At 48.4% G+C, this 25670-nt stretch overlaps 1 protein-coding gene across 7 annotated transcripts in view; it reads right to left on the reverse strand.

Annotated features, from left to right (window-relative positions):
• MAMLD1 (mastermind like domain containing 1) overlaps positions 1 to 25451 on the reverse strand; it is a 68084-nt gene extending 42633 nt beyond the window's left edge. For 2 of the 7 annotated variants that reach the window (XM_060183054.1, XM_060183049.1), the window contains exons 1-4: positions 25201 to 25448; positions 24741 to 24829; positions 24155 to 24224; positions 1649 to 1783 (exon numbers count right to left, since the gene is read on the reverse strand). In XM_060183054.1, the coding sequence (XP_060039037.1) occupies positions 1649 to 1672 (24 nt within the window). In that variant the 5' untranslated portion in view covers positions 1673 to 1783; positions 24155 to 24224; positions 24741 to 24829; positions 25201 to 25448. Of the gene's footprint in view, positions 1 to 1648; positions 1784 to 23586; positions 23775 to 24154; positions 24228 to 24740; positions 24830 to 25200 lie in introns of those variants that run through there. The other 5 variants (XM_060183052.1, XM_007530493.3, XM_060183053.1 and 2 more) reach the window with 5 other exon arrangements.
• Positions 25452 to 25670: the final 219 nt, after the last annotated feature.

Below are 25670 nucleotides of genomic sequence, written 5' to 3' on the forward strand. Positions count from 1 at the left end.
TAGAACCTCTGCAAGGTTGACTAGGAAGAAGCAGAGGAACAGCTTTTGTAAAGTGCTCAGAACAGGTGGAGGCTCAGGCAGCCAGGGGACCTGTCTTTATCCTGGTCCCCACCTGGGTCCTATAAGAAGGGCAGCTGCTGGGTGAGTGGGTAGGTGGGTGGAAGAAAGTGGCATTATGGTTCCATAGCAATGTGGACTGCTTCCTGCCTGGTCTGTGCCCACGAGGATGGCAGCCCAGCCCATGGCACAGCTAGCCTGCCTCTTGGCAGGCATACAGACCACCTTCAGGCTCTGCAGAAGGGTTTAGTGGGTGACAGTGAGCCAAGGGTGCTTAGGCAGATGTCAGCCTCTCAGATGGCCTCAGAATCCTGCCTGGTGAGGAACAATAAGAGGTGGGCTGGTGCCCAGCGCTTGGCAGGAAGTCCCTTTTCCATCAGGGCCCAGAGCAGCAGAGGGGAAGGACACACCCAGCCCCGGGCTAAGTTGAAGGTCAGGCTCACTTTCTGACAGTCCACATGCCACTTCTCAGCCAGTGCCAGGAGTGATGTTACTGTCTCTGGCTAGCCTCCCTGTCCCCACGCTAAATGCTGTACTCACCTTCAGGAAAGAGGCTGGAAGACGGGCAACACGTCAGGGACATGTTGAGAGGGCTACCCACGTGTGGCGGCAACAGCTGCTGGGTCAACAGCTGGAGAGGGAGCCAAGCAGCTCCCTTGACTTGCAGTGTTGCACCGTACCACACCGCACCGCACGGGGCTTGGGGTGGAAAGGAGAGGAGCTGGGCACCAAAGGTCCCCAGCCCTTAGTCCTTGTCACCTGTGGGTTCTCACTGCATGAATGACCACTAGGGGGATTAACTCACCCAATGGACATTTGTGTTTATACATTTTTTATTATTGGATAGAGATACAGAATTTGAGAGGGGAGATGGAGATAGAGAGAGGAAAACAGACAGACAGACACCTGCAGACTGCTTCACTACTCATGGAGCTTTCCCCCAGCAGGTAGGGCCAATGGGCTTTTATGGGGAGGAAAAGTCCCACTCACCTACTGGCATAGGGACCCCCATAGTTCTCATTCCCCATTGAGGGAAGAAGGTATGGAATGTTCCAAAACATCAAACTGCCCGTACCATCGACATATCATAGAAACCAACCCAATCGGAGAAAGTTGATCCTACTGAGGCAGGTTCAGCTCTGCCCAAAGTCTCCCTGAGCATCGCAGAACCAGAGGAAACTTGGTCAGATCCCCAGCTTCACACCACCCCCAAAGTCTTTCTGAACACCTCAGAGCCAGAGGGAACTTAGCTACATGCCTACCTACCCCTTGGTGCACTCCAACCTATGCCCACAAAAGAGGTCATCCAATGTTTGCCAGGACCAGCTAGAGCTCTGTCTTCTCAGCTACTGTCCTTCTAAGAGCTGCTAAGTCCCCCATCCCCCTGATCCCACTACACCTGCTTCCCACCATCCACTACCTATCAGTGTACTTAATTATTGAAGGCAGTGTGAGCTAGTGACCTCTAGACTGAACCCATGCCCTCCAGTGCCACCCACCTCGACAGCCATCAAGAACTTCTGCAAACATCATCCAAAACCACTCTCAGATTGGAGCAATGCTACCAGAATCATGCTGCCAGTCAACTCACTTTTTTGCTGTGTGACTTTGCCATGCTGTCCAGGATAGAAGGCGCTGGAGACTTCTTTCAGAGACAACAGGTGGACGTGAATGGAAAGTGACTAGCACGGAGAAGTATTGGATTCTCTGTGAGAAACTGTGTACCCTGCAGATAAAGAGAATGGAGATTTTTCCCCCTTATCTGAAAACAGATCCCATTGCAGAATTGCTGAAATGGAAGTAATTATCGATAACTCAGAACATTCATCAAGAAAAACCTGTTCTTTGCTTGGTCTGAATGGGGTGGATGTAAACAGCCAGAGACGGGGAAATCAGCTTTGGACTACAAGGAACATTTTGTTTTCTCTCCCACTCAACCCTGGACCCCCTAATAACGATTTAATTTTTCTGCCAGCCCCAGCATAGGTCAGCCCCTGGTCACCATGGCGGAGGCAGGAGAGGCCCGACCCCCTGTTAACACTGCTGGAAATGGTGAACAAGCAGGCCTCTGGGGGGAACACCGCTCCTGACCAGCTACAGTGCTGCCCTGGGGATCCATGTCTGTGATGTCCAGACTTCTCCTGCTGTAGGTGATGACAAACCACCAACTTGGGTCAGTACAGCTCCCCAAATCCCTGTAGCAGTCACCGAAGACTTTCAGCAGAGGCTTGGGAACCAGCTGGACTACCCTAAGACCCTCTTCACCCTGTGTATCCCCCCCCCAGAGAGAAGAAACCACTAAGAAGAAGGGCCCAAAGGATCACCGGGTATGCAGCCTTCTAGTTCTCGGGCCCTTTCCCGAGGGATACTTGTCATGTGGCCCACTGTCATTCTGGGCGAGCAGAGGGTCAGCATTTCACAAAAGTATTCTCTCATGCCATCCTCAAGGCAACACAAGGGGCTGGGCACCATCATAATCCCCGTTTCATCTGTGTCCAGAGAGGCTTGGTAACTCAGTCTCTGTCACCTGGCTTATCAGTGAGGAGGGCTAGGACTGGACCCCAACTTCCTGAGTTGTGCTTTGGTAGAAAATGTCACATAGCCAGCAGTTTGACTTACCTGAGGAATCAGGGGGCAGGGGATCCCCAAAGACCTACTTGGCTTCAATATCACGTAAGCAGGGACCCTTTCTCAAGACTAGGATTCAGGGAGAGAACTCAGGGAGTCCAGAACATAAAGGGGAAAGACATCCTAGACCTGGAGACTGGTGGTGGTACACATGACTGAGTGCACGTGATCATATACAAAGAACCTGGGTTTGAGCCTCCCCCGCCCCGGTCCCCACCTGCAGCAGGGGACTCTTCACAAGTGATGAAGTAAGTCTGCAGGTTCACACTTTCTTTCTTGGTCTCCCACTCCCCTCTCTCAGTTTCTCTCTGATAATACTAATCTAATAAAGAAGAGGAGAGGGGGAAAAAAAAGAAAGGAAAAATGGCTCCTGGGAGTGGTGGATTCATTGTGAAGCCAGAGAGCCCCAGTGATAACCCTGGGTGCAATAAAAAAAATACTAATTTTTTTTTTAAAAAGATAGAGAGAGAGGGAGAGGGAGGTATCCCAGGCCTATCTTCATTGACCTCTAGCTGAAATACAGCATTTCCTCCCATTATGATCACTGGTAAGGAAACACAATAATTATTTACAGAGCCTGTGACAGTTCTCAAGATGAACGGCAGATGTTTTCATCTCACATGAGATCATCAAGGCAGGAATCTCAGCGTCTCACAGTCTTGAAATGATAGTGGCTATGACAGCCATAGCTGCATCTCATTTAAAACATTTAGTAACACTTGCAAAGAGACATACATGGCACATGCCTGGTCATTATTTGGATGAGTGTTTTGATCTAAGTGGCAGCCATTGTGATGCTAACACTCTAATCTGTAAGTCACAGCAGAAGGTGGACAACAGTGGTGTCATGGAAAAAGTGACAAGTCCTGTCCTCTTTAGGATTGCATCACCATCACTCCCAGTACGGACCCTCTCTGTCCTTCCAGAAAGTCTGAGTGCCCCTTGGTTCCAGAAAATTCAAAGGACAGTTACACTGTCTGCAAGAACACTGAACTCCATGCCTCCATCTGCCACCTGTTGGTTAACCGAATCTCTTGATGGTTCCTCAGAGAGGGTCTCCAGAGTGTTCTAGGTCTGGTTTATAGAAACTTATTGTTAGTTTACTTAGATGCCTGTACCCCTGAGGATTTAGGCTGGGCCTGTGGCCTGCCACCCTACATGGCTTGGGATAGGGAAGCAGTCATTCTGGGGGAAGACAGGGAAGAAGTTTTCGTAAGGCAGCATGTATCACTGCACCCAGGACCACAGCAGCCAGGCATCCACCGCTGAGACCATGCTGACTGTGACTTGCTGGCCAATCACAGGTGGCCTCCCAACTGGAGTGGCTCCCATCTCTTATCTCCACTATCACAGACCTTTGCAACCTCCCTCCTCCTAGGGACCAAAGGTGGCACATGCTACAGTATTCTAGGTCCTGGGTTCAAGGCTCTGCTCCCCACTTGCTGGAGAGAAGTTTCACAAGATATGGAACAGTGCTACAAGTGTCTCTTTCTTTTTGTTTCTCTATCCCTACCCTCTCAATTTCTGGCTGTCTCTATCCAATACATAAATATAATAAAAACATTTAAAAATTAAAAAAGGGAGGGGGCACAGGCAGTGGCGCACCTGGTTAAGCACAAATATCACGTACAAGAACCTGGGTTTGAGAGCCCTGCTCCACACCTTTGGGGGTTATATACTTCATGAGTGGTGAAGCGGGCATGTAGGTTTCTCTCCTCTCTCCCACCCCTCAATTTCTCTCTGTCCTACCCAATAAAATGGGGGAATGAAGAAATGGTCACCACAAGCAGCGGATTTTCAGTGCCAGCATTAAGCTCCAGGATAACCTTGGTGGCAATTGGAAAACAAAAGAAAACTGACTAGAAACAAACACATCCTAACTATCTAGCCAGGACAGAACAAGCAAAGAAATATTCTAGAATCACCTACAAGACTTCTCTGAGAAAAAAAAAAAAAAAAAAGAACAGATGAGAAGCACAGAGTAAAAGGTGGAAGATGTTTTTGAAAATTCCTGTCCTACTCTAGCCAACAGAGGAGCCCTTTTTGCCTTGTGGTTCCAGACAGGAAAAGAGAAGAGTGAAAGTGGTATTAGCCAGGCCCAAAGGGGTGCTACCTCACTTCCATCTGGCACCTGATGGGAAACAGAGCCAATCACCATAGACTAGACAGAACACATTCCAGTCCCTAGGTAGCAGGGAGGTTCGTCTGACGAGTTTAACTCCCACAACCAGCAGCATTCATCAAATTCAAGGACATATGAGTCAGAGCAAGTCAGTGCTCCACTCGACACTCAAGGGGGGGGGACGTGTTGGGAGAGGCCAGTGGTGCACCAGCAGTGGGCAACAGCTGGGCAGGAAGGCAGGCCCTCTCAGGCTTAGTCAGCTAGACCCAGCAGGGACCTGATATCATACTCTCTCCCGCAACAAAAAGACCCAAGCAAAAGAGTCAGTCCCCTGTCCGTAGCAGGCCTAGGGTCAGTACCCATTTTTTCCCCAGAAGAGTGTCAGTAGAGCCAGTAGGTGGTGGGGATGCCTATAAAACTTTTACCACATCTATCAAAGGTAAAGCTATAATGATGTCAGTGCTTGGCAGTCAGTTTTCTACTTTTGCCATGGTGATGGGAGTGTCCCAGCAAGAGTCTGACATGCAGGGTGGGAAGAGACAGCATAATGGTTATGCAAAGGAATTGGTTATGCCTGCCCACCCAGCCCTCACACCACATCCCTATAGGGGGAGAGGATGCTTACTGGACAGAGAGGTGGGATATTGTTCTTAATGTGATATGCAAAAGGTCTAGGACACAATGAAAAACCACTCGTGCAGAGAAATGGGGTGAGGTCACTGGGTGGCTCAAGGTGACCCATACATGAAAACATCAACATGATTCAGTACACTTTTCTTCTCCACTGTCTGAGGTTGAGCCTAGTGTCCCATGTATGTGTCCTACGGCACACACACCTCCCCAGCTCAAGTTCTTCTTCTGCTGTGTAGAGTGAGAACCAGAAGCAGAGGGAAAGATGAAATTCTCCTTGCTGTGCCTATGTGACACCTGGGATTGAAGCCAGAGTCTGATGTACAAGGAGTTGATACTCTACCACTGAGCCACCTGACTGGTCACGATTCAGAATTACTTGTCGCAAAATTTTGAGCACAAAAAAAACAAATGAACAAGTGGGGATAGTCTCAGAATAAATAAACACAATTGAAAATCTTAGTGAAGAGATGGGAATTATCAAATAAAACTGGAAATTATAGAGCTGAAAAATACAACTAAAATAAAGTCGCTTGCAGAATGAGCTGAATAGTAGAGTGGCAAGGGGTCTGGTGGTAACATACCTGGTTAAGCACATACATTACAATGTGCAAGGACCCATGTTCAAGCCCTTGGCCCCCAACTGCAGGGGGCAAGCTCCACAAATGGTGAACAGTGCTGCAGGTGTTTCTCTGTCTCTCTGCCTCTTATCTTACCTTCTCCTCTCAATTTCTCTGTCTCTGTCCAATAATAAATAAAGACTTTTTTAAAAAAAAAGAGTGGCAATGAGAGAAGAAAGGATTAGTGAACTGGGGACATTTCAAGACACTGAGAAGAGGAAGCCTTCAGGAACTTCTGGGGCAAAGACGAAAGATTCAATATTTGTATCATTGAAACCCCACCCCAAAAGAGAGAGTCATATTAAAAGATTAGCCAAAGAAATGGTGGCTGACACTTTTCAAATTTGGCCCAAACCATAAAGCTAAACTCCACAATATGAGATAAACCCAAAGAAGGAAAATCCAAAGAAATTCATCTAAGATGCTTGATAACTCAACTACTGAAAATGAAAAGACAGAAAGAAATCTTGAGATCAGACAATAACGACACATTACTTACAGAGACCTATCAATTAAACTGGGTGTGTGTAGGGAGGTTTGCTTTTCAGGAACCGAGGGTGCAGAAGGAAGTCTCTCATAACATTTTTCATGTGGTGAAAGAAAAGAACTGTCAACTCCAAATTATATATCTGGCAAGAAAATATCCTTTAGGAATGAAGGGGGAATCAAGACATTCTCAGATGAAGGAAAACTCAGAGCTGTTGTTGGTAATAACCCCACCATTAGAGAATGGTACAGGAAGTTCTCTACATAGAAAGGAAATGATAACAGAAAAGAAACTTAATAAAGAAAAGAAATTCAGGATAGTTATGGCTATAAATAGCTATGAGTATAATACACTCTTTGCATGAGTTTCTTACATTGTGTTGATGGATGAAACTATTATAGAGTCATCTCAATTCTGATAATGTGTAAGGAAGAAATGATTCGGACTACTATAATCTTTCAAAAAGGAACGTTAGAGGGATTGAAATGGCAGCAAGAATTCTGCATTTCACTCAAAGGGACAAAATGTGGACCATGGACTAAATTAAAGAAGTTGTGGATTATGTTACTAATGGTCATCACTAGAGTCACCATAAAGTAAACCACACACCACAACATAATAGAGAACTCTAAATACAAATAAAGGAATTTTAAAATATGGAAGATATTTAGTAATCCAAAGATAATTATGAGAAAAAAAGAGGAGCAAAAAAGCAAAGGAAGCAAACAGAAGACAAAACATCCAATAGCACATTTAAGCTAGAACAGACGAGCAAAATTTACCAACAGTTGCTTAAGTATATGGTTTAAACATGCCAATTAAAATAGATAGTGGGGCTAGATTAAAAACAAAACAAAACAAAAAAACCAATAGCATAGGTAGGTTGAAAGAAAGGATGGAAATCGATTTCACATGCATATATTAATTTAAAAGATATGAGATCTTTTTTATTGATGCAAAATAAACATTTAATAAGTTCAACACCCATTTGTGGAAAGAAAAAAAATGGTCATAAATCTAAGCATGAAAGAGAATGTCTTCTACTGAAGAAAAAGCTGCAGAAACTCAATTATACTTAATAGTGAAAGACTGAATGTTTCCCTCTGGGGTCAGAAACAATGTGAGGGCCTCTGTACTCACCACCATAGTTCAACCAAGGATTTGTGACTATCACTAATGGAATGTGACAAGAAATGAAAACTAAAGAGAACTGCATCTGTCCCTATGTATAGATGGCACACTCCTCTACACGGAAAATCACAATGAATGGGTAAAATACTTCCTAGAATGAATAAGTGAGGTCAGCAAGGTTTAACACAGACAAATCACTAACATCCTCATATACTAATGGGAAACATCTGGAAACAAATCAAAAACAATCCCATGCTGTTGAAAACAGATTTACATAGATCAATGGCAGAGAAGTGAGAGCCAAGGGAAAAAATTTCCAATTTGTGTCCCATAGATTTTTGTTTTGTTGTTTTTATAAGAACACAAGATGAAATAAAGGTTTTTGTTTATTAAGCCAATAGTACTGTAACAATTTGATATCCAACTAAGAAAAAATGACATTAACTCCCCTTGTCTCTGTGTAAAGATTTACTCAAAATAGTATCCTAAGACTAAAGTGTGAAAACTAAAACTACCAACATCTTAGAAGAAGCATAGGGAGCAAATCTACATGATCTTCAATTGGACAATGATTTCCTGAATCTGGCACCAAAAGCATGAGAGATAAAAAAATAAACAGATAGCTTGGACCTCATTAAAATGGATATTATATGTTACAAATAACATCACCAAGAAGGTGGGAAAAAGAATGGGAGAATATATTTGTGATTCATATATCTGTTAAGGGTTTAGAATATAAAGACTGCTCACGACTCTAGAAAGACAAATGGCTCAATCTGAAATAGGCAGAGGGATTAGGTGGCAGTGCACCAGGTAGAATGTACAAATTATAGTATGCAAAGACCTGGGTTCAAGCCCCTTATCCCCACCTGCAGGAGGGAAGCCTCACAAGTGGTGAAGCAGTCATGTGTGTGTATGTGTGTCTCTCTTCCTCTCTATCTCCCCCTCCTCTCTCAATTTCTCTATCAAAAAATAAGTTACACTAAAAATAAATAAATAAAAAGAGTTGATAGCTCCCAATGGGGAAAATTTCTGTTTAGGAATTAAAAAATACAGTAAAATAATAAAATGGGCACAGGATCTCAATAAATAGCTCTCCAAAGATGTACAAATGGCTAATAAATGTGTAAGATACTTGCCATCAGTGGCAAAAAAAAAAAGACAGAAAATAATGTGATGTGGAGAACTTACTCACTGTCAGTCAGAATGTTAAATGGAGGCCAGTAAAATAGCTCACCTGGATAGTGCACCGCTTTGCCATGTGTGCAACCCAGGTTTGATCCTGGTTCCCACCATATGGAAGGAAGTTTTGGTGCTGTGGCCTCACTTTTGCTGTCTGTCTCTATCTAAAAATATTTTTAACTAAAAAAAAAATAATAATTTAAGTGTCTAAAATGCTGTAGCAAGTCCCTAGTAGATTGTTCCTCTAAATGGTAGAGAATTACAATATGAACCAGAAATTCTAATCCCAGGTTATATACAAGCAAGAGAAATGAAAGTGAAGGCCACACAAAAGTTTAGGCACCCATGCTCATTCATAATAGCAAAAACAAAAACATGGCAACAACCCAACTTTCTACCACCTGGCAAGTGGGTAACAGTATGATTATGAAGCACCAGAGCTTCACAATGAAATATAATTTAACAAACAAGGAAAGAAGTACTAAAGCATGGATAGAGCTTGAAATTTATTCTGCTAAGGGTGTCAGGAGGACAGGGGGCTACCAGTTTGAGCCCACACAGGGTGCCATGGATGATACCATGGGAAGCTCCACAGATGGCTTCTGTTTCCTTCTCTGTTTCTATCTGAAATCTTTTTTCAAAAAGGAAAAAAGCCCACTGGAAGCACTGATAACCCTGTCCACCTATGTAAAAAAAAATAAATAAATGGGGCCAGGCGGTGGCACCCCTGGTTAAGCGCACACATTATAGTGCGCAAAGACCCAGGTTCAAGCCCCTGGTCCCCACCTGCAGGGGTAAGCTTCACAGATGGTGAAGCAGGGCTGCAGGTGTCTCTCTGTCTCTTTCCCTCACTTTCTCCCCCTTCCCTCTCAATTTCTCTGTCTCTAGTCAACAATAAATAAAAATATCTAAAAATGCTTTTTAAAAAATAAATAATGGGAAAACTCAGTGTGGGGTGTGGGAAGCACAAAAAATTAAGCTACGGAAAGAAGTGAATCACAGAAGGCTACCTAATGCATGACTCATTTGTAGGAAATATGCAGACTAGGCAAATCCAGAGGTAGACAACAGCTGAGTGGTTGAATGGTTGCTAAGAGCTGACATAGGCAACCCAAGCATTGGGAACAGATAAAAGAAACAGAATCTGGGACAAAGGTGACATTTCGAATGACTAGGGCAGAGATGGACATTTTTAAAATTCTTTTTTAAAGGATTTTATTTATTTATTTATTAACAAAAAGTTAGGAGAGAAAGAACCAGACATCACTCTGGCACATGTGCTGTCAGGGATTGAACTCAGGGCCTCCTGCTTGAGAGCCCAATACTATATCCACTGCATCACCTCCCGAACCATGACGTGGACATTTTTAAAAATAGGTTTGTAAGGGGACCGGGCGGTAGTGCACCTGGTTTAAGCACTCCCGGTCCAGTGCACAAGGACCTGGGTTCAAGATCCTGGTCCCCACCTGCAGGGGATAAGCGGTGAAGCAGGGCTGCAGGTGTCTCTCTGTCTCTCTCCCTCTCTATCTCCCCCTTCCCTGTCCATTTCTTTCTGTCTCTAACCAATTATAAGTAAATGTTTTTTAAAAATAAGTTTGTGGGGGGCTGGGCACAGTGGGTTAAGTGCACAAAGTGCAAGGACCCGGCATAAGGATCCCAGTTTGAGCCCCTGGCTCCCCACCTGCAGGGGAGTCGCTTCACAGGCGGTGAAGCAGGTCTGCAGGTGTCTATTTTTCTCTTCCCCTCTCTGTTTTCCCATCCTCTCTCCATTTCTTTGTCCTATCCAACAATGATGATATCAATAATAGCAACAATAACTACAACAACAATGAAAAACAAAACAAGAGCAACAAAAGGGAAAAATGAAATAAAATATTTAAAAAACTAAAGAAATAATAAATAAAATAGGTTTGTGATAAAATTATTTAAAAATAATAACATGAGTTTGTGATAACTGAACATTTACTTGGGGTGGGGGTAAAGTGTGTGCCTATAGTACCCACAAGAACAAAATCCAAATAGACTATTGGCTCGAAAAGTAATACCTGAAACCATATAAATACCAAAAGAAAACTGAAAGACTTCCTATCCAAGGAAAGTCTTTCTAACAGCAGCTCAAAGTTTAGATGTTATATACAGAACAAACAATAAAAACACAGTGGTTGACTTCATTTGTTTGCATGTCAAAACACAACACAAAATGACAGCCGGGCAGGTGACACAGGGGCAGAACAGAAGACTTGCAAGCTGGAGGTTCCACATTCGATCCTCTGCACTGCATGGACCAGAGTGCTGCTCTGGTTCTCCCCCATAATTAAATGAATACATTTAAAAAAAAACAACAAGATACAGTCTGGAGAGGTGATGCATTCATAAGGCATTGGATTCTCAGACTTGAAGCCCCAAGTGCTACAGTAACGCTCTGCTTCTCTTTATGCCTCCTCTCTCATCAGCTAATAAATAAATAAATCTTTAACAATATTTTAGTGGCCTGGAAAATAGCTAACTAGGATAGTGTGCTGCTTTGCCATGTGTGTGACACAAGCCCAGCTCCCACAAAGAAAATAATATATTATGTTATGTTATGTTAGTAAACATGCACGTTGGTAGAAGTTTTTTTAAAAAACTATTATCCTTAAAAAAAAACTTTTATTAGGAATTGGGCAGTGGTGCAATGAATTAAGTGCATATGTTAACATGTGAAAGGACTGAGGTTCAAGCCCCTAGTCCCCACCTCCAGGGGGGGAAGCAGAGTTACAGGATCTCTTCCTCTCTATCTACCCCTCTCTTCTCTCTGTCCTATCGAAATAAAAAACATATCAGAAACCTAATTTTAAATATATAAAAATTCTCAAAAGACCAAAGACCTAACAGAAAAAGGGAGTATTACATAAACAGATCTCTCTCTCTCTCTCTCAGAAGGAAACTAAGATGCTCCTCACAATTCACTCACAATTCGAAATATACTCATTAAAATGCAAACATCACCCCTCACCTCTGAGAGCTATGAAAACCAGTGTGGCAAAATCATGTATTGGCAAGGCTAAAGATATAAAGGACAGCCCCCTTACACTGCTGATAGGCATTTGAGGCATGCCACTGCAGGAGAAGAGGTTTTGTCAAAAGCTGGGAAGGCCAAGTATATATTTCCTTTCTGACCCAGTGATTCCACTTGCAGCAGTCTACACACACACAAACACACACACAGACACACACACAGACACACACACAGACACACACACACACACACACACACACACACACGATGGGAATGAGGGGACAGGCAATGGGGAGTGTACAGCTCAGACTGGCAATTTTGCCATTGTCTCACACACAGAGAGAAAATTGATCAAACACCCCAAATGGATCTAAAACAAAAATAAACTAAACGAAAACACTTGAACAACATGGGAAAAACATTTTTTAGAGGTTTGACTTACTTCACAAGCTAGAAATAAATAAGTAGCTAGATAACGAGCATAGATACAGAACCAGAGCATCATTCTGGCATACGTGGCAATGCCAGGGATTGAATTTGGGAACTCATTCTCGCTAGTCAGGTGCTCTACCCACTGTGCAACCTCCTGGACTACCCCAGGAAGCTAGAAAATGAATTTTAAGTCATTACTGTGCTCTAGTCCACAGCTTCTTTACAGTTACAGGTAGAAATTCTGAATCTACTTGTATAAATTCTAGGGTTCCACAAGTGTGTAGCAGAGCTTCCTCAATGTCAGAGAAGGGAGTCCCAAATGTGGAAAGAGGAAAGACGGACTGAGCTGACACTCTTGAAGAAATGAACCTAGTACTCAATTTTTTCCTGTGGCTTTTGCCAGAGCAGGGCTCCTTTTCAGTGCTAGTTTCTTTTAGTGGAGAATAGGAGCAAACTTAGGGGCAAGGCAGGAAATGTACCTGGTAAGACTGGACCATCTTGAAAGAGGGGACATGTAAGAAAGACATAAGAGCACGCACACACACACACACACACACACACACACACACACACACACACGACTTTCACTGGCCAAATCCTGGACAATGTGGGAATCAAAATAATGACAATAAATAATTAGAACTCATTGAGTAAGGTAGCAATCCACGAGTTCACTTGATATCAATAAAGACCCAAGCAAGTAAATGGAGGGAAAGCTCTCTCTCACACATACACATTGTACAAAGCCCAATAATAAATACAGGATGATGGAATTAGAAACTCATTATTGGCAACCTGGATAATGAACTTGCCTCAGGCAAGGATGGGCAATGGATGCTAGACTAATGAGTGAGAATGAAAGTTTGCAGAGTTATCAGGCTATTAACATATCTTCAAAAATAGATTCCCTTCAGAGACTTCTTAACTACAAAGGGAACTATGACGTGACAGTGAAGAAACCTAGCAGATGCCACAGTGACCGTATGATCAGGGATAACGAGGCAAGGTCTCCTGGTCAGATGTACAGAACAGGGCAGCAGCCAGCTGTACAGACCCCAAATCTAGTCGAGGAATCCTCAATCACTGAGAGAGGCAGGACCCACGAAATGCCCTGCCTGTGCTCAATGAGACTCAAAGACAGGCTGAAGGATCCTTGCAGATTCCAGGGGACCTAAGATAAGTTTCTTGTGAGAAAAGGCTTCAGAGGGCAGTCAGCAAAATCTGGAGCTTTAGCTCCGACTGGTACCAGTGCTCTCACACTTTTGACTGCAAGAGATGTGTGTGTGTGTGTGTGGGGGGGATGCTAAGGACAGGGACAGGTGACGGGGACTCTATAATAGGTTGGTACAAAACACAGACAGAAGAAAGAGAGGGTGGAAAACCCTCGATCTGTTTGTGAGCCAGTGGAAAGCTAAGCAGCCCTCCTCCCTTTCTGAAGATGGGAAACCCCACCTGCTAGCAACAAGCTCCTTCCTAAAGGAGGAAACTGAACTTGGGACCTCAGAGAGTCAGGTAGGAAAGCCTTTCTTTCTTTTTAATTTTTTAAATCTGAATCCCCATATGTGGGGGTCCATTCATTTTTTATTATCTTTATTTATTTATTGGATAGAGATAGCCAGAAATTGAGAGGGAAGGGGATATAGAGAGGGAGAGAGACAGAGAGACACCTGAAGCCCTGCTTCACCACTCATGAAGTTCCCTCTACATGTGGGGACCAGGGGCTTGAACCTGGGTCCTTGTGCACTGTAACATGTGCACTCAACCAGGTGCGCCAATCACCACCTGCCCCCCAAGAAAGCCTTTCTACATGATCATGATGCTGTCTCCCCTGCCCTGGGTACTTCATTCTACCAGTGAATGTGTCAGACCTCCTTGCATAGCCCACGGATTAATTTGAAAAATGGCGTGCTTCTCTGAGCCTTTGTCGCAACATGCTCACGCAGCAAACTGTGAAGAAAATGGAGTAATTAAAGGTTAAATTAATCCTTGACTGACAAGAGGCTTAGCGGCGGTACCCTCCTCCTGAAACAGAGCCGAATGCACACCAGTATGGGAATTAGACAAGCGCAGTATGTGACACTGGTGAGTGCATCCAGAAGACTGTTCTACTTCACACGCTAAGACTTCCAGAGGCAGACAGTCATACTGTGAGCTCCTTGAACACTCAGCCAAACAAAGTGATCAGTGTCCAGAGACTGTCCCCCCCATCAGTAACCTGAGGACAAAGGAAGACAGGCTTCCTGTTAGGGCCTTGCTTGCAACCAACCTGCAGCCACCCACCTCAGCCCCTTGAAGACACTGAGGCTCCCAGGCCAGTGTGCCCCTTAGCTCTGCCAGTAGTGCCCAGTGAGGTCTACGCTGGTTGGCACGGGGCACATGGAGTGGCACCACCTTTAAATGTAGCTTTTAGGGGACTGGGTGGTGGTGCACCTGGTTAAGTGCCAGGGCCCAGGTTCAAGCACTTGGTCCCCACCTACAGGAGGAAGGCTTTGTGGGCAGTGCTGCAAGTCTCTCTTTCTGTCTCTGTCTCTCACACACACAGACAATATACATCCCCCTCAATCTTTCTTTGCCCTATTAAATATAAGCAATTCAATAAAACTGAAAAGAAAACTAATGGACCAGGTGGTGGTGCACCTGGTGGAGTGCACACATTACAATGCATAAGGATGGGAGTCGGGCAATAGCGCAGTGGGTTAAGCGCAGGTGGCACAAAGTGCATGGAGTGGCATGAGGATCATGGTTCCAGCCCTTGGCTCCCCACCTGCAGGAGAGTCGCTTCACAGGCGGTGAAGCAGGTCTGCAGGTATCTATCTTTCCCCCTCTGTCTTCCCCTCCTTTCTCCATTTCTCTGTCCTAACAACGACGACATCAATAACAACAATAACATCAATAAAAAACAAGGGCAACAAAAGGGAAAATAAATAAATATATTTTTAAAAAGAATGAAAAAAAAAAACAATGCATAAGGACCCAGGCTCAAGTCTCTAGTGGTGTGTGTGTGTGTGTGTGTGTGTGTGTGTGTGTGTGTAAGCTACACTAGTGCACTAGTGGTAAGGTAAAGCTGGTTTGCAGGTGTCTCTCCCTTTTTACCTCCCCTGCCCCTCCCAATTTCTCTGTCCTATCAAATAAATAAATAAATAAATAAATAAATAAATAAATATTTTAAAAGGAAATTAAACTCTTAGAAACTGGCTTGTTTCAGATTCACCCAATTACATGAAAATAGGTGAAGAAATTCTATTGACTCTGTTGTCTTTGATCCTTGCTCATCTATTTTTGTTGGTTTGTTTTCTTTTTAAAGAAAATAGCACCCAGGAGATGGCACAGTGGATAAAAGCACTGGACTCCTGGGGCCAGGTGATGGCTCACCTGGTTGAGTGCACACATTACAATGTACAATGAGCAGTAGTCCTGCAGGTGTCTTTCTCTCCCTCCCTCTCTCTCCCTCCTGGTCTCCTATCTCAGATTATCTGTCTGTATCCAATAAATGAAGGAATGAATTAATTTTCAAAAAAGGAAAAAGCACTGGACTCTTAAGCTTTAGGTTCTGGGTTTGAACTCCAGCATTGCATGTACCAGAGATGATGTTCTGGCTCTCCTTCTCCTCCTTCCTTCTCTCTCATTAATAAATATTAAAGGGGGGTCAGGCAGTAGTGTAGTGAGTTAAGTGCACGTAGCACAGAGCGCAAGGAACTGGCACAAGGATCTGGTTTGAGCCCCCAGCTCCCCACCTGCAGGGCAGTCGCTTCACAGGCAGTGAGAAAGGTCTGCAGGTGTCTGCCTTTGTCTCCCCCTCTCTGTCTTCCCCTCCTCTCTCCGTGTCTCTCTGTCCTACCCAACGACATCAATAACAACAGTAATAATTACAACAATAAAACAAGGGCAACAAAAGGGGGAAAAGCAATTTTAAAATAAATAAATAAATATTTAAAAAGACAGTATGATTGGCAAGCATTGAGCTTCAGATGCACAACATAACAGATTGACACTTGTAGTTGACACAGAGGAATCACTGAAATATGGCCCATCTATTATGTGCACTTTCCAAATGACATCCTAGGTCAGTACCTCTGGATCCTGTGCATGTGATATTCCGATCTTTTTCCTCACTGGACGCTTGTATTTCGAGCCCCTTCAACCACTTAATTCACCCCTGTGGGCACGCCCATCTGCCAATCTGTTCTCTGTGTCTCTTAGACTGATCTGGTTTTATTTATTTTTAAAATAAATATATTTTAATTTTTAAGACAAGGAGAAATTGAGAGGGAAGGGAGTGACAGAGATGTAGATAAAGAGGAAGAGACACACCTGCAGCTTATTTCTCTCTGTCTCCACTGCAGGTGGGGAGCAGGGGCTTGAACCTGGGCCACTTCTCATTGTTCAGGCCCTAGGTCACCACCAGCAGGCTAAATACTTTGAAGTAATGCTGTAGGTTTGTCTTTCTCTCTCTCCTCTTCCCCCTGTCAATTTCTCTCTGTCCTATCAAATAAAAAGGGAAAATGGGAAGTGTTGGAAGTAGTGGATTCACCATGCAGGGAGAGTCTCAGTGAGAACTTCAGTGGTAGTCATTAATAATAATAATGATAATAACAACAATAACAATAATCATAATCATAATAAATACATATGGGAGCCAGGATGTGGTGCACCTGGTTAAGTGCATGCATTACACTGTACAAGGAACTGGGTTCAAGGCCCTGGTCCCCACCTGTAGGAGGAAAGCTTCCAAGTGGTGAAGCAGTGTTGCAGGTGTCTCTTTGTCTTTTCCCCTCTCTCTATTCCCCTCCCCTCTCAATTTCTGTCTCTGTTCAATAATAAAATATTAATAAATAAAATATTAAAATAAATATGCATTGTATTTGGTGATCTGCCAAAAGGTACAGTGGATAAAGTATTGGACACACAAACATGAGGTCTCAAGTCCATTTCCCAGCATCTAGTACAACAAAGTGATGTTTTGCTTCTCTGTCTCTCCTTCCCCTTCCTCATTAATAGATAAATATTTTTACAAATATAGACTTAGGGGCCGCATGGTGGCAAACCCAGTTAAGTGCACATATTACCATGTGCAATGACCTGGGTTCGAGCCCTCGCTCCTCACCAGCAGGAGGGACGGACGCTTCACAAGAGGTGAAGGAGGTCTGCAGTCCCTGTCCTGTCAATTTCTGTCCTATCCAATAAAATAGAAAGAAAACAAAGAGACAACTGGCCATTAGGAGCAGGGTATTTGTAGTGCCAGCACTGGGCCCCAGCAATAATCCTGGAGGTAAAATATAATATAATACATATATATGAATATATTATATTATACTATATTATACTATACTATATTATATTATATGCATATATATTATATTTAGGACTGGGGAGACAGCATAATGGTTCTGCAAATGACCCCTTGAACTCACTTTTCAAAGGGCTTTTTCCTGGGGATCTCACTCCAGGGAGCACCTTAGCAGACTATACAAGGGGGGGGTCCTCTCAGGGCTGTGCCACACATGACTGCTTTGGGAATTAAGGTGTCTTCAGAACAGGAGAGGTGACTAGAGGCCCCCAAAGAAATAGGGGAGGCAGAGTTGGGCGGTGGAAGACCAACCCAGTAGAGCACACATGTTAAGTGTGAAAGCATCTGGGTTCAAACACCCAGTCCCCACCTACAGGGGTGTGGCTTCTTGAGCAGCAAAACTGCTGCAGGTCTCCCCCCCCCCCCGCCAGTTTCTCCCCCTCAATTTCTATCTTTAACCAAAAATAAATTAAAAAAAGAAAAGAGATATGGTAGCCTCTGCAAATGTGGGAGGAAAAAAAATAAGCAATGCTGAGAGCAAAAAGTTTAGTGTATCAAAATCCCCCAAACTGGTAAATAATTCAATGTCTACAAAATCATGTCCCAGAAAGCTTCTAGATGTTTCTATCCTGGTGTTGTCCTGACTACCCTGCAGCGGTGTGCAGGTCTCACCCTCAGTCCCTCCTCTACTCCCACAGCCTTTTCTGCTTGGATAAGGAGATTTTTTTTTCCATTACATCCATTACATGTGTATCAACATTTACAGCACCAAGATAATTGCCAAAGAGCCGAGATGATAAAAGGTCCTTCTTCATAATGTTCTCTGTCGCCCCCCCATCCATTTTTTTTGAAAAATCAATATTAGCATCAAGGAGGACAGTAGCAGGATCCTGCAAGTCTGCTACATCTGCTAACTTAGAAAGGGGACTTTAAAAAAAAAAAATCATCCAGCTGGATGGGGAAGAAAAGAAAATGGGGAATTTGGAGTGGGGGTGGGGGATATACTCCAGTGGGCACGTGTGCAGGCCGAAGGCCATTTCTGTCCTTGAACTCTTGGCTAAACAAATGCAGGGAGGCCAGTCTGCTTGGAGAAGAGAGAGCTCCTCTGGAAACATGCCAGTCTAATTCCAGAGTTGAGATCTGCTGTGTGTGAACCTTACACTGGCCGGGCAAGACAGCCTTCAAGAAGATCAGGGGACTATGGCACCCAAAAGAGGGACTCTTAAGTCTCCACCTGCCCAAACTCCTGGGTGGGAACGGACAAGACCAAAGAGTGGGACACCACAGGGGTGGGGGGAGTTAGGTCCCTAGCACCTCTGTAAGCCAGAGCTGAGCAGTGCTCTCCAAAAAAAAAGTTAAAAAAAATGTGGGGGGTGGTGGCACACCCAGTTCAGTACGCAGCGTACCATACACAAGGACCGCACAAGGATCTGGGTTCAAGCCCCCACCCCTGCTCTTCACTTGCAGGAGGGACACTTCACAAGTGTCTACAGGTGTCTTTATCCCTTTCTATCTCCCTATCCTCTTTCAAATTTTCTCTGTCCTACTGAATAAATTAGAAAAGAAAAAGAAAAAGAAAAAAAGATAATACCTCCCCTCGGTGGATTTGTAGTGCCTGCACTGACCCCCCAAACCCCCATCGATAACCGTCGAGGCAAAAAAACAAAACAAAACAAAAAAACAGGTTCTGATTTTATATCCTTCTAATCACCCCACTGCCATATTCTAGACCCCACCCCCATCCTCCAGTAGCAATCTAAAATTTATAGATTTTAGATTTATAGATTTTCTCCCCATAGAAACTGAGCTAGTCAGGAGTCACGCAGTAGCGCAGCGGGTTAAGTGCAGGTGACACAAAGCACAAGGACAAGTGCAAGGATCCCAGTTCAAGCTCCTGGCTCCCCACCCGCTTCAGGAGTCACTTCACAGGCAGTGAAGCAGGTCTGCAGGTGTTTTATCTTTCTCTCCTCTGTCTTCCCCTCCTCTCTCCATTTCTCTCTGTCCTAACAACGACGACAATAATCACTACAACAATAAAAAAGGGCAACTAAAGGGAATAAATAAATAAATATTTAAAAATTGTATTAAGAAATTGAGCTGTCTCTCTGATGGTGCTCCTCTCTGCCTTTCCAACAAGAAGGGACTCAAAATCAGATGGCATACAAGACTTGAGAACTGACTTGCTTCAGACCCCCCCTGGCTAAATGAGTTTTCTAGAGTTTCTAGAGTTTGCTAGGCTGCCACATTGTGGGGGTGGGGGGGCGGAATCTGAGCCTTAAAAAACAAATCACCATTTCTCTGTGCACATAGTTCCTTTAAAGGGGAGGAGTAGTTCAACTACCATGGGGGACACTGTCTAAAAAGGGTTTCTACCCATCCCACAGCTCCAGCGTCAGATGACTTTCCTGGGGATGTCTCCGAACAGGTGCACGCACAAAAGCCTGCAGTGACTGGACTCTAAGGTAAGATTTTGAACGGGGGGGGGGGGGGGGGGGAGGGGAAGTAAACCTAAAAACTCAAGTATTAAAGGTGCTGGCCACACTTGAAAACACCCCTTCCTTGGTGGTGAACAGAAAGGATACCAGGGAGAGTCGGCCACCCCACCAGGATACTGGACTGCGGTGCCCATCTCCCCCCAGCCTGCAGCAACAGGCTACTTCCTGGTTGAGCTGAAAAGCCCTGTGAGGCTCTCACAGTGTGTCAGTGGCAGCGGCAACAAAACAGCTGAAACCAGCCTTCACTAATGATTTCCTAACATGGAATTTTCTCATATCTCCTCAAGCTTTTCTTCTTCCGGTGCCAAACTGACCCCCCAACATAATTTGCTGAGGGACAACTGAAAATAAACAGAGCCACCACAAGAGGAGGAATTTTAAGGTGCTCTTAGGAACACAGTGGCTCTTTGTGATATTTTTAAAGGGCAGGGGGAATAAAGACTGAATTTTGCTAAAGCCAAGGAGGAAAAAACAAAAAGATCCCAGGCGGTGGGGGCAGGTAGCATAATGGTTATGCAAAGAGACTCTCATGCTTGAGGCTCCGAAGTCCAGGTTCAATCCTCCATCCCACCATAAACAAGAACTCATCAGTGCTCTGGAAAAAAAATATCCCAGGCATACTATCTCTCTGTCTCTCTGCTTCTGGCTTCCCTCTTTCCTGCTTCTAGTCCCAAGTCCCACTTTGAGTAAAAAAGTCTGACATCAGAGTTGAAGGAAGCACCCCTCAGCCTCAGCAGAGCTGGGGGGGTGGACCCCCTGAAAATCAGTGCTGAAGTGGTTTTACCCACTACCCTAGAGCACCCCCCTTTAATAAGGAAGAAGGGCTGTCTCTTTAACAGGAAAAACTGACTAGCTGCTGGGACTGGCAGCAAACAGCTGGTCTGTCCAGCAGGTTCAAGGCCATCCCACCTTCCCTCTCAGGGAGGCACCTTATGTTCCATCTCGCAGACCAGCAGCCTGATTTTCCAATCATCTTGCTGTGTGTGTGTATGTGTGTGTGTGTGTGTGTGTGTGTGTGTGTGTGTGTGTGTGTAAGAGGGAGGTGCAGAGCCTATGGATTCACCCTTCGATTACTTTCTTATGGCTGTCTTTGGGGACGGGACAGGGGTGAGGACAGTGCCTCCTTTTCTAGTCCAAAGATCAGACCTGGGCCATGGAGGTGCAGCCTGACAGCTGCGGGCCAGGGGGGTCAGGATGGACAGAAAAGCCACCAGGAAAATGTCGCCTACAGCCTTGGGGTGGGGGGCAGAAATCTGACTTAGCATTGGGGATCTGCCTTTAGAGTCTGGGTCCCTTCCACTTGTCCTGTATTAGTCTTAATTGCCAAGGATCCCTTTTCCCAAGAAACTTTCCAGGGCAGTGAGGCCTTTGGGGGCGGCGACCCCCTCTGGTGCCCCGCAGTTTCGGAGGGCAGGTGTGAAGGCTGCAGCCACTGAATCCGCGATCCCACCCGAGCGCCAGCAGCGCGGGAGACACTCGCAAATGCAGGGCGCTGCCTGGCTGCGGAGGCCGGAGAACCCGTGGGAGTCAGAGGCACACCCTCGCCCCCACCCAACCTGCCCACCAGGCTGAAGGTTCGCTCAGCGTCAGTCCCCACCCCCACAGCGTGCGCGCATGTTAAGGAGCCAGCGGGGTGAGACTGAGGGCTGCAGACAGCCGCGGCCAGCGAAAAGTCCCGGTCGCCGCCACCCGCGCGCGACAGTCGCCCAGTCTGGCGGCCTGAGGCGAGGGATGAAAAACGAAAGCGAGGAAAGGGCGCCCCCTAGGCCAGCGCTAGGCAAGCGCAGCACCAGCACCGACCGCTGATGCCACCCCGCCGAGCTCGCCTTCTCTGCGCGCCCCCACCCTGCACCCGCCAGTCAGCCGCCCGCCTAGCCGTCCCGCCAGCCACCCGGTGGTCCACCGCCAGCAGGCGGGACGCGCGCGGGAGGCTGGGGGTCGTCCGGGGCCGGGGTCCGCACACGTTTCCTGGTTCCTGCCGGAAGGTTTCGAAAAAAGCCGCCGCCCCCACTGTCTCCATTTACCCCTAGTCCGGAGCGGCTCGAAGCCACTGGAAGCCGGCCGCCCCAACCCCCCGCGTCCCTTTCCCCTTCCCTCTCTCCAGCCTCCAGGGAAACAAAGGGGCTTTTTATAAAGCGGATTGTTGGCGGCCTCGGCGGGCTGGAGGGAGGGGGTGTATCAGGACAAGAAGCGCTGTGGTGGAAGAAGAAGCTGCGAGGCCGCCGGGGGTCCTGAGCTGGGGCGGCGGAAAGTCCCCCGCACTGCGCGCCGACCCCCAACCCTGACGTGGACACTTGGGCAGCGACCAAGAGGCTGGGCCACACCACTAAGAGCTGCCCACCGTCTCCCCGCGGCCTGGGCACAGGGCACCCGAAGTCCGAGCCCCTAAGGGTGTCGCATCTCCCCTGGGGGCCCCAGGAGACCCAGGCTCTATCCCCCGCCAACTCTTTGGGGCTTGGGGGTATTCTGCGTCTTTGTTCCCGCGCAGCGGCTTGTCTCGAGGTCCAATTGCTTGCCTTTAGAGGCAGTGTCTCCGAGGCCCCCAAACCCACACGCTCAACCTGGGAAAACGCGGGGAGAGTTCCCCTCCGGCCTCCAAAGGAATACAAGCCAAGGCGGCGTGCAGTATGCCTGCTCCCCGCGCCCCTAGCCGCCCGCGCGCACGCCCGCGCGTACACTCACACCCACTCGGGGTACCTCGCTCAGGCGCACCGCTCCCGCCCGCCCAAAGTGCTTCTGTGTGCTCGGACCGCGGCTCAGGGCAGTTTTCGGGCTAGTTAATCCCATTAGCGCTGACCCGCCCGCGTTTCTGCCCGCTGGAAACCCCGCGGTATGCTACGGCGCCTGGAGGCTTTGGGCTCAAGGCTGCAGACCCGGGACCAAGTCCTGCTGGCCGCGATGACCCCAACTATTTGGCGGCGCTCCGGGGGGCTTCCCGACCGCCCTGGTTGGCGCCAGCTCGGCCGCCAGGGCCTGGAAGCTGGGGTGCAGTAGGGGCCGCCGGCTCTACTAGTGCTGCGTTCCGGGGAGGTTTTGGCAGAGGAAGGAGCGCACACTCCACCCTTCCGAGCTGCGGGATGGAATGGGGGAGCCCTGCGCCTACAGGCCGCGGAGCTTACATAGCAAGGTAGAGCTACCCATAGCATCTGGGCTGCCAGCAGCCTGAGGCTGGGGGCGCCAGGACGGAGGGGGAGCCGCGGGTGAACCCGCTCGAAAAGCATTCCTCCGCCCCCACATCGCTGCCTGGTTCAGGGCTGCTCCCCAAATGCCCGAGAGTGGTGGTGGTGGGGGGGAATAGAGGCAGAAGTCGCCATCCCATGCCACTCTAGCTGAGCCCTGCGGGTACTGGGGGGGGGGGGCAAAGGCACACAGCTCCAGGTGGTCTGATGTGCCCAGCAAACTTCGAGGTCCCCATTCTTGGCAGCCCTGGTTCTGGACCCCTCCGAAGGAGATCACAAGTGTCCCCTCATACCCCCAGTCCCAGCAGCCGAACCCCGCGCGTGCCTTGAGTTCTCACCGTGTCGCGGGGCTGGGCGGCGGCGGGGAAAGTGCCCGCGGGCAGGGGGCGCGAGGAGAAGCTCGCAGGCTAGTGGGGGTGCCCCGCGCCCGCCCGTCGCCCGTTCCAGCTGGCGGACAAGTTCATGCCGGCAGCCGTGCGGCGGTCTCAGTCGGCTCCGCCAGTTCCCACCGGCTGCTCCGCGCCGTGCGCCCGGAGGTGGAGTTTCGGGGCTTGAAGTTACTGATAGGCATTTCTTGGTGCTGTGTCACTCGGGGAGGAGGAGACACGCACGCCGCACACTCACACCCTCACTCGCGGCCAACGGGCTCCGGCCTTAAAGGGGAAGCCGCGCAGACCCGCCCACAACCCCACCGCCCCAGGCTGGGCAAGCGGCCCCTTGGTCCGCACAGCGTCCTGGACAGCGGCTTCGCAGCAGCCAACCGACGGCCCACGGGGCACGCCTGTCGCTGCCTGCAGAGAAAAGCGGCTGAGGCTGGCTTGTGGGGTTGCCCTATCTCTCGGTCTGGAGCCCAGCCGGGCTGCGGGATTGGCGCGAGAGGGCAGGAACAGAGCCCCGGATACTCACCTCGGCGCCTAAGCGCGACGCTGGAAGCTGGTGGCGTCCTCGACGGCAGGTGGCCCGTCTAGACGGTGTACTGCTGGGGACAGGCCACAGCGGAGTTAGAGAGCGCCCCCCTAGCACGCGCACCTCAGCCCGACTTCCCGCATCTGGTCTGGGCGGGAGCCACGCGCACACCCCTGGCTTCAGGGAAGGGGGAAGGGAGCCCCCACTAAGGAAGGGAAGAGAACGCGCAGAGACTGAAACACAGAGAGATCAGGGAAGGCTGGAGACGGGCACCGTCAGTGGCCCACAAAAAAAGGACGAAGCTGTAGAGTGGTGGAGCCACACCGGGAAAGGGAAGGAGAGAAGGAAGGGGAAGGAAGGAGAGGGAGAGGGAGCGAGGGAGAGAGGGAGAGAGAGTGAGAGAGAGGCGGGGGGGGGGGGATTGAGAGAAAAAAAACCCTCCCGAGGGACTCCGAAGGGACGCGGGGACGAGTCTTCTCGCTAAGTAGCCTAATCTACAGCCTTCCCCCCTTCCTGTCTCCACAAGGATTGTCCCTGGAGCTAGGGGTGTCCCCCTCACACCCACACAACCACGGCCTTCGCTCACCCTTCCTGGCTGCCGGATGGGTGGGCAGTGCCGGTTTACCACAAGCTCAGTGGCTCCTGGCTGGCTCCCGCACCAACGGCCCAACAGACCTGCGGAGACAGTCCGTCCGCGGGAACCCGCGTTTTCAGGTGGCGGCCTGGGAAAAGCACCGCCCCCTCTCGTGTGGCGTCCCCCCACCTTCCCGCCCCTCGTCTGCTCCTCCCCTCCCCTTTCCCGCCTCCGCGAGACCCCTAACTGAGCTAACCGTGGGGGGGGGAGCTCAAGCCCTCGCACCCGCACCCGCACCCACCCCCACCCCCACCGCCACCCCCCACTGCCTGCCTGGCGACGGACACCTGCGGCTTCTGGGCATCTTAGGGGACTCGGGCTTCCGCTGAGGCCTGCGGCTCCCCCGCCCCACCCGGGGGGCGTCCTGCGTCCCCCCACCTACCATGCCCTCCACCCCTGTCCGTGTACTCACCCTCACTTCCCTGGCGGTGAAGCTCGGCCCAGGGACGTCGCCTCAACACCGACAGCTAACTGCTCTGCGCAGCCCGGACCGGGATCCCGCGCCCGCGGCGTCCCGCACCTCAGAGGAGCGAGCGCTCGCCTCCACTGGGTCCGCCCGAGCCAGGCGCAGCCGGAATAAAGGGGTGGGCCCGCGCCCACTCGCCCCTCCCCGTCCACGCCCACGCGCCCGGCCGGACGACGACAAGTCCTGGTGACAAGAGGCGAGGCCCTAGGTGGACTACTAGGCGCTGTGACGCTGACTGTGGCGCTGGTCTCCCCACACTCCTGGACTTGCCGGGACGTCAAGCGGCCGGACGGCACACAGCCCAACCGTTAAGACGCCGGTGATTGGCCTCGTGCACCCGTGCTCCCATACTCCTGTGCGCCTCGTGCAGCACAGTCCCCGTGCCAGGCGCGCACAGTAGGGGGCCAGTCTCAGCC

The sequence above is a fragment of the Erinaceus europaeus genome, chromosome X, assembly GCF_950295315.1.
Source record: "Erinaceus europaeus chromosome X, mEriEur2.1, whole genome shotgun sequence".
In the NCBI taxonomy this organism is placed as follows: Eukaryota; Metazoa; Chordata; class Mammalia; order Eulipotyphla; family Erinaceidae; genus Erinaceus; species Erinaceus europaeus.